The sequence below is a fragment of the Artibeus jamaicensis genome, unplaced genomic scaffold (assembly GCF_021234435.1).
Source record: "Artibeus jamaicensis isolate MK-2021 breed Jamaican fruit bat unplaced genomic scaffold, CSHL_Jam_final contig_387, whole genome shotgun sequence".
In the NCBI taxonomy this organism is placed as follows: Eukaryota; Metazoa; Chordata; class Mammalia; order Chiroptera; family Phyllostomidae; genus Artibeus; species Artibeus jamaicensis.
The window spans coordinates 23,405,630-23,421,822 of NW_026521812.1; the positions used below are offsets into that span (position 1 = coordinate 23,405,630).

A 16,193-nucleotide genomic window follows, 5' to 3' on the forward strand; every position below is an offset into this window, starting at 1 on the left:
TTGGTGTATGGGATGACACCAATCAGCTGAGCCACACTGGCCAGGGCTTATGATGAAACATTTTAGATGCCAAATTAGAAATCTACAAGAAGGTACATGATTAAAAATACTTTTGTTGTTAGCTCTGGCTGGTGTAGCTCAGTAGATTGAGTGTGGGCCTGTGAACCAAAGGATCATGGTTCAGTTCCCAGTCAGGGCACATGTCTGGGTTGCAGGCCAGTTCCCGGCAGGTAATGCACAAGAGGCAACCATACATTGATATTTCTCTCCCTCTCTCCTTCCCTTCCCCTCTAAAGATAAATAAATACAATTAAAAAATATTTTTGTTGTGGTAAGCAGGCACAGAGGTTCAAAGACTTCAGACCTGGCTGATACTCTTTTAACTCTTTGGGTTCTAGGAATGTGGTGCTATGAGTTCACTCAGTGTGCTGCAGCCTGGCAGATTATCCTGGCGTGAACAGATGGATGTGACTGTTTTAGCAAAGGCACCGTGCAGCTTATGAAGCATAACCATAATAACCTCCTCCCCAAACCTGGACTGTTCCCACAGACATGTAAACTTTATGCTCAGCTGCTGAGAGCAACCATAATATGTTACGTTGTTTTTAAACTATAGAGCTGTGTTTATGACCTTGTAATTTCCCTTTTCTATAAATGTGGATAATTTCTTAAGAAACTTTAACATATATTACTAACATAACATATGTTAATATTACTAACATAATTTTTACTGGCCATGGAACTCCTAATTCTATAAACTAGAAGTTTATAAGTGAACTTTTTATTTTTCTAAGTGTCATATAAAAATTGTCTGTGATGGAGACAGACAATTGTCTGTGATAGAGATTTGTGATACTTTGACAGAGGTCATTTGTATGGAGATTTGGAATGTGTACTATGAATATTTAGTTGTGGTCAAAATCTAAATGCCAGCCCTGGCTGATGTAGCTCAGTGGATTGAGCACGGGCCTGAGAACCAGAGTATCGCGGTTAGACTCCCAGTCAGGGTACATGCCTGGGTTGCAGGGGGGGGGCCTGCAACCTCCCAGCGGGGGACACATGAGAGGCAGCCATACATTGATATTTCTCTCCCTATCTCCTTCCCTTCCCCTCTAAAGATAAATAAATAAAATCTTAAATCTTAAAAAAAATCTAAATGCCATTATGCTTTGGTATAAACCACACCTTGTAGTACTTATTATTTGACTTAAACCTTCTTCTAAAAAGGTAAGATCTAAGTTTTGGACTGGAAGAGTGAGGTATAATGTACACATTGTACAAGACTGTGGGGGCTGAAAACCATGTGTACTTTGTCTTGGCCAGGCACATTGGTGAGAATGTCATTTCTTTGAATAGATCAAGCTGCCTGGCTAATAGACTTCAGCTTTGTTATAACTTTATCAGCTGTTTCCTTGGTTTCAAACCTGGAAATGAGAGACTGTGAGGGCTTAATTTAATGAAATACAGATGAAAAAATCTCCAGTGGTATTTTCAAAAGTGTCCACATTTTAACTATGAAAATCAGAAAATTATCATTATTACCATTTCATCCTCAGATCCCATTCAAGTTTTGTCACTTGTCTCAATGATGTCCTTTATAGTAGAAGATCCCATTCATAGTCACACATCACATTTAGTTGACATGTTCCTTAAGTCCAAAACAGTTCTTCAGTTTTTTTTCTTGACTTTAAAGGTTATTGGCCAAATATTTTATAGAGTGAACCTGAATTTGGTGTGTTCTTTTCAATAATTACATTCAGGCAGGAATTTCACAAAATTGATTCTGTGTTCTCATTGCCTTCTGTCAGATCGTATGATTGTTTTTTGTCCCGTTGCTGGTGATGTTCACTGATAACCTGACGAAGGTGGTGATGCCAGGTATTCTGTATTAGTTTCGTGTTGCTGTTATAACTAATTACCACAACTTTGGTAGCTTAATACCACACAGATTTATTCTCTTATAGTTCTGGATGCCAGAAGTCCAAAATTTGTTTTCTCGGACCAGTGACAGTATTGGCAGGGCTGGTTCTTTCTGGTGGTCCTGGAGTAGAATCTGTTTCCTTGCTTCTCCGTCTTCTAGAGGTAGCCTGTATTCCTCGGCTTGTGGCCCCTCTGCTCCCATTGTCATATCACCTGTCTTTGATCCTTCTGCCTCCTATAACCACAGAACCCCTGTGATTATATTGGGCCCACCAGGTAATCTAGGATAATCTCCTCATCTCAAGATCTTCAATTTAGTCACATCTGTAGAGTCCCATTCACCATGTAAGTTAATATATTCACTGGTTCTGGGTATTAGGATGAAGACGTTTTGGAGAGGGTTGGGGGTGGGGATTCAGCTTACCACACTTTCCCACTGTGAAATCATTCTTTTCTGTAATTTTTTTTTTTTTGTGGAAACATACTTTGATCTCTGGTTCTTGTTAGTGGAGAATGATATTTAGAAGTCAAGATCTGGGTGGTAGATATGCTTACTACTATTGAGATCTCACTGTTTTAATCTCTCTTGTCAGATAGAGCTAGGAAATATGTATGTATGTATATAGAGCTACATCTGTATTAGCCTATTCCAATTTAATGCCACAAGGTTCATTCTTGTTTTCTATTTTTTAATGTGTATATCAGACCCTTCTCTGATATGTATGACAGTGAAAAACTGATTCCAGTTATCCTAATATACAAGGATGGGCAAAAGTAGATTAATAGTAATAAATAGTACAATACTAAAGAATAATACAAGAGTACACTCTGTTTCATATACTCACAACTGTAAACCTACTTTTGCCTTCCCCCATAGTTAGTTATTTGATCAGTTCCCCTGCTTATTACCCTTTCTGCTACCACTGTTCCCCTACATGGATCCTTCTGCACCACACCTGGTTCTGATACCTCTTTCCATATGCTCTCCAATGTGGATGCTTTCCTCAGTGCATGGTGGTAACAGGATAGTTGGACTTTTTACATGGTAGCTTCGGAGACCATTCTATTATATGTAAAGTTCTTTTACTTATCTGACATCTCATTTAAGGACTGTGGTTTTGTAGTTTTTAAATACCATGAAAAAATTTATATTTACAATTAGCCAGCTGGACTCGGTTTAGATGATTTCAGTTTTGTTGGCAGCATCCAAAGCATCATGTATAGCTATGAGTCAGTTGAACATATTCCCTCTTCTCTCCATCAGGCCTGAGCAGCATGTGACCTTGACCATGTCATTGCCATAGAACTTCTTCACAGCCTGTTTGATCTGGTGCTTTTTGGCTTTGATACCTACAATGAACACATTCTGGTGCTTTTGTTTTCTATCTTCATGGCTGACTTCAGTGTTAAGGGGGAACCTGATGATGGCACAGTCGTCAAGCTTGTTGCTCTTTTGAGGTTTTTGGCTGTCTTTGCGGTGTGTTGGGCCAGAAGGTGAATATAATGTGGATCTTCTTTTTTTGTGCGTGGCTGTGGATGCTGTGTTCTTGGCCTTCTGAATGTTTGTTTTTTGGCTTTGGCTTTGGGAGGGGTAGGTGCTTCTTTGTTCTTTGCTTTCTGCATGCTATCTTTGTGAATGGGTATTTTATTTTAAAACTTAAACATTTTAAAAAAAACTTGGGAGCATTAGTCAAACCAAGTGATTGTAGTTTATAGTAAAACTCTATGTGATATTTTGGTTTTGGTTTAATTTCTTTTCAATTGAATCACAGGTTTTTCCTGGGGGCTAAAATAATACTTTTCGTCATAACTCTTATATGAATCTATTTTAACTTTGTATGGGTTTGGGTGACTTTTTAAATTTAATATAATTTTCATGTTTGAAAACTACCATTTCTGCTTAGCTTCCTTAATAAACCACATGTTTCAACTGTTTCATATTTTTTACTACTTCTTTGGTAGAAGAGAGAGGAGGAGAAAATGTCTCAGAAATTACTGATTATGTGACTAAATATTTTGGGTGCAAGTCAGTTATTACATTTTTCAATTAGTAGTTATTGAAGTCTCACATGAAAAACAGTTCCTTGGTACCTTCCTTGAAAGTTGAATATTCAAGAGTTGAATAAAATTTCCTAGATAATTTGTTCTATCTTGTGGGTTTTTCTTAAAGGTTATTTAAGTAGGTGGTACTTTCATATTCCAGGAAAATAATAGCATTGTGATGAAGGTTAGTATGGGATTAAGTCTAGTTTTGCTTTCACTGAAAAATGATTTAACTTATCACCCCCCCCTTTTTTTTTTTTTTTGACAGAGCAAATTCGATTAAAGAATATCAGAAACGTGTATGGAAGATGTATGTGGTATCGTTTACGGTTATTAAACCCCCAGCCAAATATTATTCCTACAGTAAAGTAAGTAATTGGTTGCAATAAAAAAAATCTTAGTGTTTACTTTTTGCTAGATATCATCTAAAATGGGGGTATAATAATGAATATAATATGTATCTGTAAAGAAATTGTGGCCTTAGTAAGATGTGAATAGTAAATTTGAGAGCTATCTTAACAGAGCAGTTTATAAATTCAAAGGAGAGAGAGCGTGTACCATATTTTTGGACCGTAAGACGCACCTAGGTTTTAGAGGAGGGAAATGGGGGAAAAATTTTGAAGCAAAAAATGGTAAAATATTTAATGACATAAATAACAAATATTTCACTAATGTAATTGTAAACAGAACTCAACAGCATCATTAACAACCATTATTCCTCCCAAATTTGGGAGAGGTAATTGCATCTTATAGTTTGAAAAATACAGTACTTCTGACTCAGGAGCAGGAGAGAAAGAGACATTAAACCTGGAGGGAAGGCTTTGTGCATTTTGGGTCAGGATCTGAATTTGTTGTAAAGACTATAGGGGAATCTCTAAAAGATTATCAAACGCTGGGAGGTGACATGATCAAGTTTGCATTTCATGGTGACAGTTTATTGAGCATATAATGTATGCCAGGTTCTGTGGCAGGGCTTTATGTGTTATCTCATTCGTTTTATATTAAACTTCAGGGCAGATGTTGCTTTTTCTCAGATGGGGAAGCTGTGACTAAGAAAATGAGGTAACTTGACCAAAGTTGTGCAGCTGGAAATGGTGGATTGGGGACCTAGCAACCCTTTATTTCGGCAGGCCCATCTGCTTAAACAGGCCTGTTTGATTTTGTGAGGCAAAGGGGTGTGCTGGTTTAGAGCTTAGGCTGCAGGTCTTCATCCTAAATCTCAGTGTAGAGGGAATAGATGGAACTGATAACAGGGGAAAGAGTTACCATTGTTGGAGGACTGTAGCTTGTGAATTACCTACATTTACCTATCCAGTAGGTAGGAGGGGAAGACCTAACAGGAAATTAGTAATTTCGGGCAGTTTAAATAGTTTTTCTTTGTAAGGCTTGACTTTACCTGGTTTAGTTCCTTTGGAGAAGGAAATCTTGCCTTTGGTGTTGCGTTCTTCAGTGATTTGAAACTAAAAGTCACAATAAGTGTTTACAAGAGAAGTTTTATGTTCACTGTTTATTTTTTGCTGTTGCTTAAACAGCAAGACAAATATTTTTGGCCTCCCAGTCTCTTTTCTTCTGGGCTTTGGTCAACACCGTGGGTATTTGAACCTCACTTTTCAAGAAAAAATCTCCAGTGATTAATAAACTGGTTTACTTAAATGGAGATAGAGATTAAAAGGAGGTTTAAGTAAGGACAAGTTACACAGATTCTAGTAACAATTTGGATAAGCTCAGAAACCATCAAACTTCTTTTGCTACTTAACCTTAAAGTATTCTTTCAAAATTGGGCAAAATTATTTTAAAATAATTTTTAAAGTATGCTTAGTAAAAAAAAATCAAGACTTTATGAGTTAATTACTGAAGCTATTTGTAGTGAAAATGCTTATCTTTTTACAGGAACCAAAAATGCGTTTTAAGTATTGTTACATATATCAGGTGCATATGTTAAAGGTCGTGACTAGCTGTGCGTTTGCAGTGTTTTTAAATTTTTTTCGCATTTCAGTACATACTAGTAATGAATGTGTCTTCTGGATGCACACGACCTACACTGTAATTTTATTTGACTGCAACCTCTTCATGGTTAAAAAAACATTGGTCACAGAGAATGATGCAGTCTGTTACCTTTCCACCTTTGCTTTGGCCCTTGGGAAATGAGAGCATAGTTTTATTGGTCGTGGTAGGTTTTTTCATCATCGTGGTGGTTCTGTCTTGAGTCTGTTCTCTCCTTCCTTTATTCTTTGGCTTAGAGAACCAGATGTTACAAGTAAAACATCTAGCAAGGGGTGTAGCATATTCCTAGGTTTTTTTGTTCCTCTTTCTTTCTACGTTTGTTTGCTTTTAAATCTTGCTTTAGTGGTTTTCAGTTTCACCTTTATCTTCGTTTTTCTGAGCTTTGTTAGCCTGTTGGGAAAGTTGGTAATAGAAAATGTGGAGTTATTAATTTGCGTGGGATTAAAGTATATTTTCATGTATTCTTTAGCATATTGGGGTTGATTAGTAAATTTTGGGTTTGAGTTAAAAATTACTATTTTAAATTATTTTTATTATTCAGTAAGTAGTTACTGTGCACCTACTATGCACACTGTGTGTCAGGTGGTATACTAGGTGCCAATATGCTGTGATTAACAAGTATATATGTTTCAACTATTTTACAGTCTTGGGAGCTATTGGCAAGTAAAGGAAGTAATGATAATAGAGTTTAGTAAGGGTTGTGAGGGGGATGCCATGAAAGACTGGAGGAACGACTCTTAGCTCTGGCTGGAGACAAAGACGCTTCCCTGAGTAACAAGGTCTGAAGCTGAGATTTGGGTGGAGTTACTAGTAACAGTCAGTAGCTAATATGGGTTGATTATTTACTGTTTCTGAGACACTTTGTAGGTGCTTTAGATACCTAATCTCAGTTGATTCTCACACCTACTCCAAAAGTTGGAAACTGAGTTTTAAAAGACTAAAAGCAACTTGCTAAGACCCCTTGGTTAAGGAGCCGTGAAGCTGGGGTTTGGCCTCAGGTGGTTTTGTTCCAGTGACCCTGTTTGTAACTGCCTCTCCCTAGATAGCCAGGGAAAAATGGGAGTGCTCCAGCCTTCTTTTGGCATGTAGATATGTGGAAAGTAGCTTGCTGAATTTATTATGCCCTTAGTGAGGCTTAGAGAATTATTTTGATCAGATGGAAAGAAATTTGCATCTCAGTGCTAATTGTGTTTAAGCTACTCTGAAGTTAGATGAAAGTTAGTTAAGATCCTGTCTAGGTGCTCAAGGAACTTGCAGTGAGACTGAGGAAGAAAGACATGGCTTATGTTTCTTCATGACTGTAACCACATTCTTCCCACTGATGAGGATTAAGGATTGCTTCTTAGGGGGTGAACATTCTGAGTTGAGTCTTGAAGGGTGAATAGAGTTTGGGTAGGCAGAGGTGAGAAATGGGAATTCTAGGTAGAAAGACCAAATAGCAAAAGCACGATAGAGGGACAGACTTAGGGAACTTTGGAAGATGGGGATTTATTTTGTTTGAAAAATCAGGGTGATAAAGGTAAGCAGGTAGGTTGGAACTGGATTCTAGAGTCTCATTCCAAAGGTAGGTTCCTAACAAGAGCTTAAACACATGGGACATTTTCTTTCTGTCTTTGAAAACAGTTCACTCTGATATTGTTTGATTAGGCTTCCTGTGATCTGTTTTGTCTTTGTTTAACAGTTCCTGTTTAGTGTAACAAATTTTGATACAAAGGGTATAAAAAACCAAACAATTCACTTTCATCACTTGAAGATAGCCACTATTAAGATGATTTACCTTTCTATATTTTTATTTATAATAAAGTTATTTTAAAATATTATATTACATGTACATACAGCTTTGAAACCTGTTTTTTAAAAAATTTAATAATATTAATACAAGGTAGATAATTTTCCACTGCAAGTATTTTTAATGGCTTGATAGTATTTCACTGTGTGGATATACTGTTAATTTATTTGTCTAGTACTGTATTAATAGGCACTTATGTGCATGCTTTTTTCTGCTGTTATTTGTCTGTAACCACCCTTTTACACTTTCTTTAGTTAATTCTAGTTTATTTCCTTCTAAGTTTTTTGAAGTAAAGTAGATGAATAGTTAAAAGGGTATGTACTTTAGGTTTTTTGCTACCTTACTGTCAGACTTTCCTTCAGAATATAATGCATATGAGCTTTCCTTCTTTTCTTTAATCTCTCCAGTGCTGATATCAGTCTTTTAAACATTGTCACTAAACAGAACATATCGGAGAGAAGAAATTAGTTTTTTCCCCAAATTAAGTGCTCTTATATGTCATTTTTCAACCTATTATGTACATCTTTCTACATCTTTGGTGAAAAAAATGTTCCAAGATTAGATGAGACGGGGTGCATTCAGGGTGGCGTGGCTGTAGACTGAAATATGTTCCATTGTGTGGCTCCATCTCCCTTAATTTAGTAGTTCCCAATAAATGGACATTTAGGTTGTGTCCAAAATTTCACTATTATAAACATGTCTATTTATTCATCTGTGCACAATTGACCCATTATTTTTATAGTTTATCTTTCTAAAAGTGTTATTGGAAGGTCAAGAACAATTCTTTTTTTTTTACATTAATGGTTTACTAAATACTTGGTATTAATATATATTGACCAAATGTAATAATTCAGTAAGTTAGTAAGCTGGATTTACTTCAGCATTTAAAATTCTGCAAGTAGTAACTGAGAGAATATTAAATGCCAGGCACTCTATAGGATTCTGGAGTTTAGAATTTGAGTCAATAAGCATAGCAATATGAGACTACTTTAGATTGTTTTATGCCTTGATCTTGCCATTATGTCTCTTAAAGGAAAACCATATAGATGTATTTACTTATACTTCATTTATCTTTGTTCTAAACAGGAAAGTAGTTCTGCTTGCAGGATGGGCATTATTCTTATTCCTTGCATACAAAGTTTCCAAAACAGACCGAGAATATCAAGAATACAATCCTTATGAAGTATTAAATTTGGATCCTGTAAGTAGTATTTTTATATAATGCACATTAGTTTAATGATCCCATGAAAGTCCTGTAAGTCCACATCCTAAAAGAAATTGAACTGTGCCTAGAAAATAAGACTTTGGTCAGTTAAGTTTTTTACTAAAATAAGTATCTAACCTATTATTTATTATTCAAATGTACATGGTTTTTAAGCTATAAATATTGATTGCCATCCTATTAAGGATTGATTGGTAATTATTAAAATGTCAGAATATTTGAAGACAAGAGGTTAGTGAGTATATTTTTAAAGGACATGTGTAAGTTGGCTTTAATGCAAAGTTAAAACCAGGAAGTTTATATATGTTATTTGAATGATTAAAGTCTTTTGACCCTGTGTTAGTTGACTCTAAGGTAGAGTGTTAATTCTTTATGTCTTACAAGAACTGGTTTCATTGTCATAGAAATTCAGATTAACCGTGGTTGTATTTTTTGGGTGATCTCTTGATTGAACTTGATTGATAGGTTCCAACAGAAAATTAGTCTGTTAGGTATATCAGTGGAACGTTAGAACTGAAATGAATGATGGAGATTATCTTTCTTTTTTAATTGTTTGTAGCATCATTTTATTTATTTATTTATTTATTTATTTATTTATTTATTTATTTATTTATTTTAGAGGGGAAGGGAGGGAGAAAGAGAGGGAGAGAAACATAGATGTGAGAAAGACACATCTCTTATATGTTTCCTGCCTGGGGATTGAACCCACAAACTAGGTAGGTGTCCTTGTGTGACCGGGTATTAACTGGCAACCTGTTGCTTTGTGGGACAGTGCCCAACCAGCTGAGCCACACTGGTCAGAGCTAACTTTTTTTCTGATGGTGAAAATGAGGCCTGGAAAATTTGTATATTTTCTGGGGTCCTAGCCAAGCTAAATCTAGTGCTCTTTCCATTTTTCCTCCAAGCTACTTCTTTTACTTCTAGTCACTGCCCAGTAGGTGGCTTGACCCCGAGATACAGATAACACAAGTAAGGATTGTGTTTATCTTCTGGCTTTCTGCTTTATAGAAGAGAAGTATACCTATCATTTGTCTTTTCGTGTTGTGATGATCATGGTCACTGAGAGCTTTTAAAGATTAAAAGGTTTGGGGGCAGTTTGATGCTATGAAAAGTCAATGTCAAAAACTTATTATTAGAAAGTGACTCTAATGAGAAAACAACTAAGGTAAACTTATTGTTTGCTTAATATTAAAATATTGACAAGAAGATGAAACTAGATATTCTTCAGCAGATATTTTTCAGATGATTTCTTAGAAAGGAAATTAACCTTTGATTGGAGGCTTTTTTTAGCCAGACTTAATTTACTATGATCATTCTTAATATGTAAATATCACTACCCTTTTATTTTATTTAAATACACCATTACTTATGACCCTCGACAGTGTGGTGGATAGGGTGCCAGTCCTGCCTAGTCAAAAAATTGAGTATGGAAGATGGAGGAGTAGGTAAACATGGCTCACCTCCTCGTACAGCCACTTCAAAATTACAACTAAACTTCAAACCAAAGATCACTCAGAACTGTCAGAAATTGAGTTGAATGGAAATCCAACAACTATGGAACTAAAGAAACCACATCAATCTAGAAGGGTAGGAGACGTGGAGACATGGAGTGAGTGGGTCTCACACCCACGTGTGGTAGAAAAAAATTAGTGAGGGATATCTTAGGAGTGAGGGGGTCCCAGCCTGACACCAGGCCCCCCCTGGCCCAGGGTTCCAGTGCCAGGAAGAGAAGCCCCCATAACTTCTGGCTGCAAAGACTAGTGGGATTGGAGTTGGTGAGAAAAACTCCTAGACTCCCAGGCAGTTTATCTTGAAGGGCCTGTGCTGAACTTACTCAGATGTACTCCCTCTGAGCTCCAGCACCACCATAGTAGGAGCTTGAGAGGCACCAGTGGCATATGGGGAGGAACTGAAGTATCAGGCATCAGAGTGAGAGCTGGGGGCAGCTCTCTCCCAGAGAGAAAACCAGGTAGAGGCCATTGTGCCTTTTTTGAGCTCTCTGCACAGAGCCACAGAACTGGCAGGTAGGGGCCATATCTGAGACTCCATCAACCTGGCTTACACTGTTTGCCCCACTCTGGCTATTATCTGAGGCTTCATCCCACCCAACTTATGGTCCCGCCTCCAGCTAAGGAGCCCCAGGCTGGGCACTAGCAGCAGTTAGTTTAGGGAGGCCCCGTCTGGGAATCTCCAAGCCCAGCACAATTAGTAGCTATCAGCAGGTTGCTTTGTAGCTCATGCTAGGTGGCCCTGGGTGGAACACAGGTGGTAGCTGATCCTGATCTGCATCAGCTGGGAAACCCCAGAGCTTCTGCACCCAGCACAGCTACAGACCACATCAGAGCACCACCACCCTGCTCTGGCACAGCTGATCCACCATGGAGGGTGGGCATTGGTGGTCAGTGTTCACAGACAGTCCTTGCAGCTCACTCGCCTGGGCAAATCCCTCCCATTGACCTGCTAACAGCAATCAAGGCTCAGCTACAAGAGGAGGGCGCACTCAGCCCTCAAAAAGGGTGCACCTCGAGTACACAGCTTTGCATGATAGGGAAGGCTGTGGCCATGCCTATAGGCCACGCTACCAAAACAGGGAGCCATAGTGCCTCTACCTAATACGCAGAAACAAACAGGGAGGCTGCCAAAATGAAGAGACAAAGAAACTTGGCCCAAATGAAAAAACAGAAGAAAACTCCAGAAAAAGAACTAAACAAAATGGAGATGAGCAATCTATCCAATGCAGAATTCAAAACACTGGTTTTAAGGATGCTTAAAGAACTCAGTGAATACTTCAACAGCATAAAAAATACCCAGGAAGAAGTGAAGGATATACTAATGGAAATGAACAATTTACAGGAATCAACAGTAGAGTGGATACAGCTGAGAATCAAATCAATGATTTGGAACATAAAGAAACAAAAAACAACCAAACAGAGCAACAAGAAGAAACATAATCCAAAAAAATACAGGCGAGTGTAAGAAGCCTCTGGGACAATTTCAAGCAAACCAACATTCACCTCATAGGGATGCCAGAAGGAGAAAAGAAAGACCAAGAAATTGGAAATCTATTAGAAAAATTAATAAAGGAAAATTTCACTAATTTGGTGAAGGAAATAGAATGCAAGTCCAGGAAGCATAGTACCAAACAAGATTAATGTAAACGGGTGCACACCAAGACACATAATGGAAATGCTGAAGGTTAAAATAAAGAGAGAATCTACTAAGTAGCAAGAGAAACGCAGTTAGTTACCTACACAGGAGTTCCCATAAGGCTGTCAGCTGATTTTTCAGAAGAAACTTTTCGGGCTCTAAGGGATTGGCAAGAAATATTCAAAATCATGAAAAGCAGAGATCTGCAGCCAGGATTGGTCTACCCAATAAAGCTATCATTTAGAAGGACAGGGAAGAGCTTCCTAGACAAGAGAAAATTAGAGTTCACCATCACCAAACCATTATTACATGAAATAGTAAAGGGACTTATTTAAGAAAAAGATGTTCAAAACCGTGAATAATAAAATGATAATACATACATACTTATCAACAATTGAATCTAAAAAAACAAACCAAACAGGAAGAACAGAGACAGAATTATGGATATGAAGTGTGTTTTGATGGTTACCAGATGGTTGTGGGATGTGGGGCAATTGGCGAAGAGGTGAGAGGATTAAGAAGTAGTCACAGAATAGCCGTGGGGATATAAAGTACAACATAGGAAATAGAGTAGCCAAAGAATTTATACACATAACCCATAGACATGAACAGTGGTGGGGGGATTGTCTGAAGGGAGGAGGGGGACAAAGAAGGGATAGCTGTAATAGCACGCTCAATAAAATATTTTAAAAATTAGCGTATAACTTTATATCATTGGATCGGAGGGAAAGCAGTATTTTCAATTCACAGTAGGGAAACTAGTTGAGAATGCAAAACTACTGTTTCTGATTTGCAGCTAATTGAATCTGTGGTGTGAAACCCATGAATACCCCCAAAATTCACATATAAGTACACTTGTGGTTTCAAACCTGTGTTGTTCATAATTTCATACTTATGTCAGTGTGCTGCATGCACACAGTAGGTGCTCGATGATATAAATGGACAAAATAAGTATATATATTTAAATTTTTCTAAAAAAATTCTTACATAAGGATATATGTATGTATGGGGGTGGGCGATACATACACTTCTGTACGTGACCCAACTGGGATCGAACCTGCAACCTAGGTATTTGTCCTTACCTGGAATTGAACCTACAAAACTTTTGCTGCATGAGACAATGCGCCAGCCAATTGAGCCACCCGGTCAGGCCAAATAATTATTTTTATTTAAAAAGTACATGGAGTGAAATTTATGGGACAAAATATATAGAATAAAAAACTGTAGTTCGTCTTTTTAAGTTCAGAATGGGATTTGTATTTACTGCATTGTGGTAATTTTTACTAACAAAATCTTTTCCTTTAGGGGGCGACTGTAGCAGAAATTAAGAAACAATATCGTTTGCTGTCACTTAAATATCATCCAGATAAAGGAGGTGATGAAGTTATGTTCATGAGGATAGCAAAAGCTTATGCAGCGTAAGTGTCATAGGGCTCATTACATATTTTTAAGAGTGGTAAAGATAATTTTCTATTTGAATAAAATAGTAAATAACATAGTTGTCATACCCTTTTATTAAATGCAGACCTCATATGCTGAGTCTGTCATTTATGGAACTGCCTGGCAACCCTTAAATAGTAATCTAGACATTAATTTGAAGTAACCTAGAGTGGTGCGTTTGTGATATGAAGTTGGCTGAATTAAGTAGTGAGGTGTGAGTTGAGCCTTTTTCACTTCTGGGCTTTTTATTAGGCTAGATCTATTTCTCTTAGTTAGGCAGTGTAACTTTTCTTGTCTCATTTAATTCTTTAAAGACCAGTTTTATTTTCAGGAAACAGGATAAAGTATATAAAATTAGAAGTAGTTATTCCTTGAGCATTACTGTTACAAGAGATAAAGGTTAGCTGGATTCTTTAGGACTCATGATAGGTATATCTCTACAGAGCTCTTATGTTGAATTAAAGGGTAAAATGCAGACAAGATGTCTGTTTGTTGAGGACTCAGTGATATGTAATAATTTTGTGAGCTAATTTTACAAATATAAGTAAATAAAAGGATACTCAGATATAATAGCAAACCAAAAGTGGCATGTGAATGACACAAGTTGGGGAATTGTCTTACTTTTGTTCCATATAAAAGTATGCTGACTGTGTCTTCTCTTCTCCCCTTTCCGTGGGTGGCTTGTTATCTATATGAATGTGGTTCTGTACTTCAGGAGCTCCTGAAGTACGTATGTACTACATTTTTCTTTTCTGCAGAGCAGATAGCCTCCAAATTACCATCTTTCTGTTGGTGTCTACTTTCCCTCTTTTTAAATTGTGTCTTCTTCAAGCACATACTCTCATTGCACAAATATTTCAGTACCTTAGTTGCTGTTTTTGGTTATTTAAGAAGAATTGAAGATTTCCAGAGGAAGTCAGATAGACAAGATTACTTAATTAGTAGTTTTAATTTTAGTGCAGTTATTTAGTTCCACCCTATCTTCAGGTACTGTAACATTTTCAAGTTCATGAGTTTGTTCTAACGTTACTGGAAATCTGACTCTTTATGATGTATAATCACTATTCTAAAAGGAACAGAATAAAATGTGGCCTTTAGTTTTAACTTAGTTACATGATTGAGATATTAGAATATTTTGTATGTAAGATGTTTTATTTGATGGTCCATATCACACAAACGAAGTAAATGATTATGAGACACAGACTTTGAGATCTTATAACTTGTACAAGTATAACCAAATTAGATAAGGCTGTACATTTTAGTAAATACAAGTTCTAACGGATTGAATTGAAGGTACCATTGTATGTATAACTCTAGGAGCATAAGTATAACTCAAGCACCTTCTGGAATGTAAAAGTTATAGGCTTTGATATACAAAGTTTTTTAGAATTTGCTTTGGTTATTCAGGATATTGTCTCTTCCTTTATTTGCCCATCATACTAAACTAGCTAGGTCACTTCTGTTTCTTCATACCATATTTTAGCTTAAAGGAAAGGAAGTCTGGTTATTTTTGAGGAGTTAGATCAGCTATTGAATTTTCTGATTCATTCTTCTGGATACAGTTGGGATTTGGCTTTCAGGTGTAAAAACCCAACTTCAGGCTACTTTATAACAAGAGGGTAGCAGAGATGTTACTTTAAAGCTATTTCAATTTTTATTTTTATTTTAAAAGATTTTATTTATTTATTTTAGAGAGATGGGGAAGGGAGGGAGAGAGAGAGGGAGTACAACTCAATGTATGGTTGCCTCCAGCACACCCCATACTGGGGATATGGCCTGCAAGCCAGGTATGTGCCCTGACTGGGAATCAAACCGGCGATGCTTTGGTTTGCAGCCCTGCGCTCAATCCATTGAGCTACACCAGCCAAGGCCTATTTAAGTTTTTAAAAATGTGTTTTCATGTGTTTGTACACATGAACATGTAACTTAGCTCCATATAGCCAACTCAGTCTGATACATAGTTTAATGAAAGCATTCTCTAGATCAGGATTTATAATCTGGGGTCCCAGAATTGAATACAGAGTTTATGTATATTTGTAAATTTGTATATATTCCAGAGCAAAGGGCACAGATTCTATTAGATTTATATTTGGATCTATGATATATAGCCTTGTACCTCCCAAGTTAAGGGATATAATCATGTTTAAGAAACTTTACACTCATTGAATTTTTTTAAAAAAGTTATGTTAGCATCTTTGGGTTTGTTTAAGCTTGTTATATATGAATTAACAAATCACCTAGCTTTTAAATACTTTAGTCTTAGAAATGGTATTACACTAAAGCATTACTAAGTGGCCGAGAAATCACTGACTTTAACAAGTCGATGAATCCTTTCATTTGAGTATCTAGCATGGTGCCTGTCACACAGCAGTTGTACAAGTTGGTTTGATGAAAGAGTTCATGGAATTGTAATCAGGTACATGTGTGGGTTAAATATCAAGAGCTTTTATGATGTGAGCTGTGCCTTATTTTGCAAAATCTGAGGGTGTTGTATAGAGCACAGGTGGCAAACACAAGGCCCATGGCCCTTTCCCTTATTTAATCCAGCCAGGCACCTTGTTTCTACCCAGCAGCAGTGCTGAGCTCTTGCTTAACTGTTAAGGAATACTTACATTTATGCAGTCCTAA

The 16,193-nt window shown here is 37.0% G+C and overlaps 1 protein-coding gene across 1 annotated transcript in view; it reads left to right on the forward strand.

Annotated features, from left to right (window-relative positions):
- SEC63 (SEC63 homolog, protein translocation regulator) overlaps positions 1-16,193 on the forward strand; it is a 72,096-nt gene that overhangs the window by 15,030 nt on the left and 40,873 nt on the right. Inside the window, exons 2-4 of the mRNA XM_037158994.2 lie at positions 4,232-4,331; positions 8,843-8,957; positions 13,431-13,543. Of these exons, the coding sequence (XP_037014889.2) occupies positions 4,232-4,331; positions 8,843-8,957; positions 13,431-13,543 (328 nt within the window). The remainder of the gene's footprint in view (positions 1-4,231; positions 4,332-8,842; positions 8,958-13,430; positions 13,544-16,193) is intronic.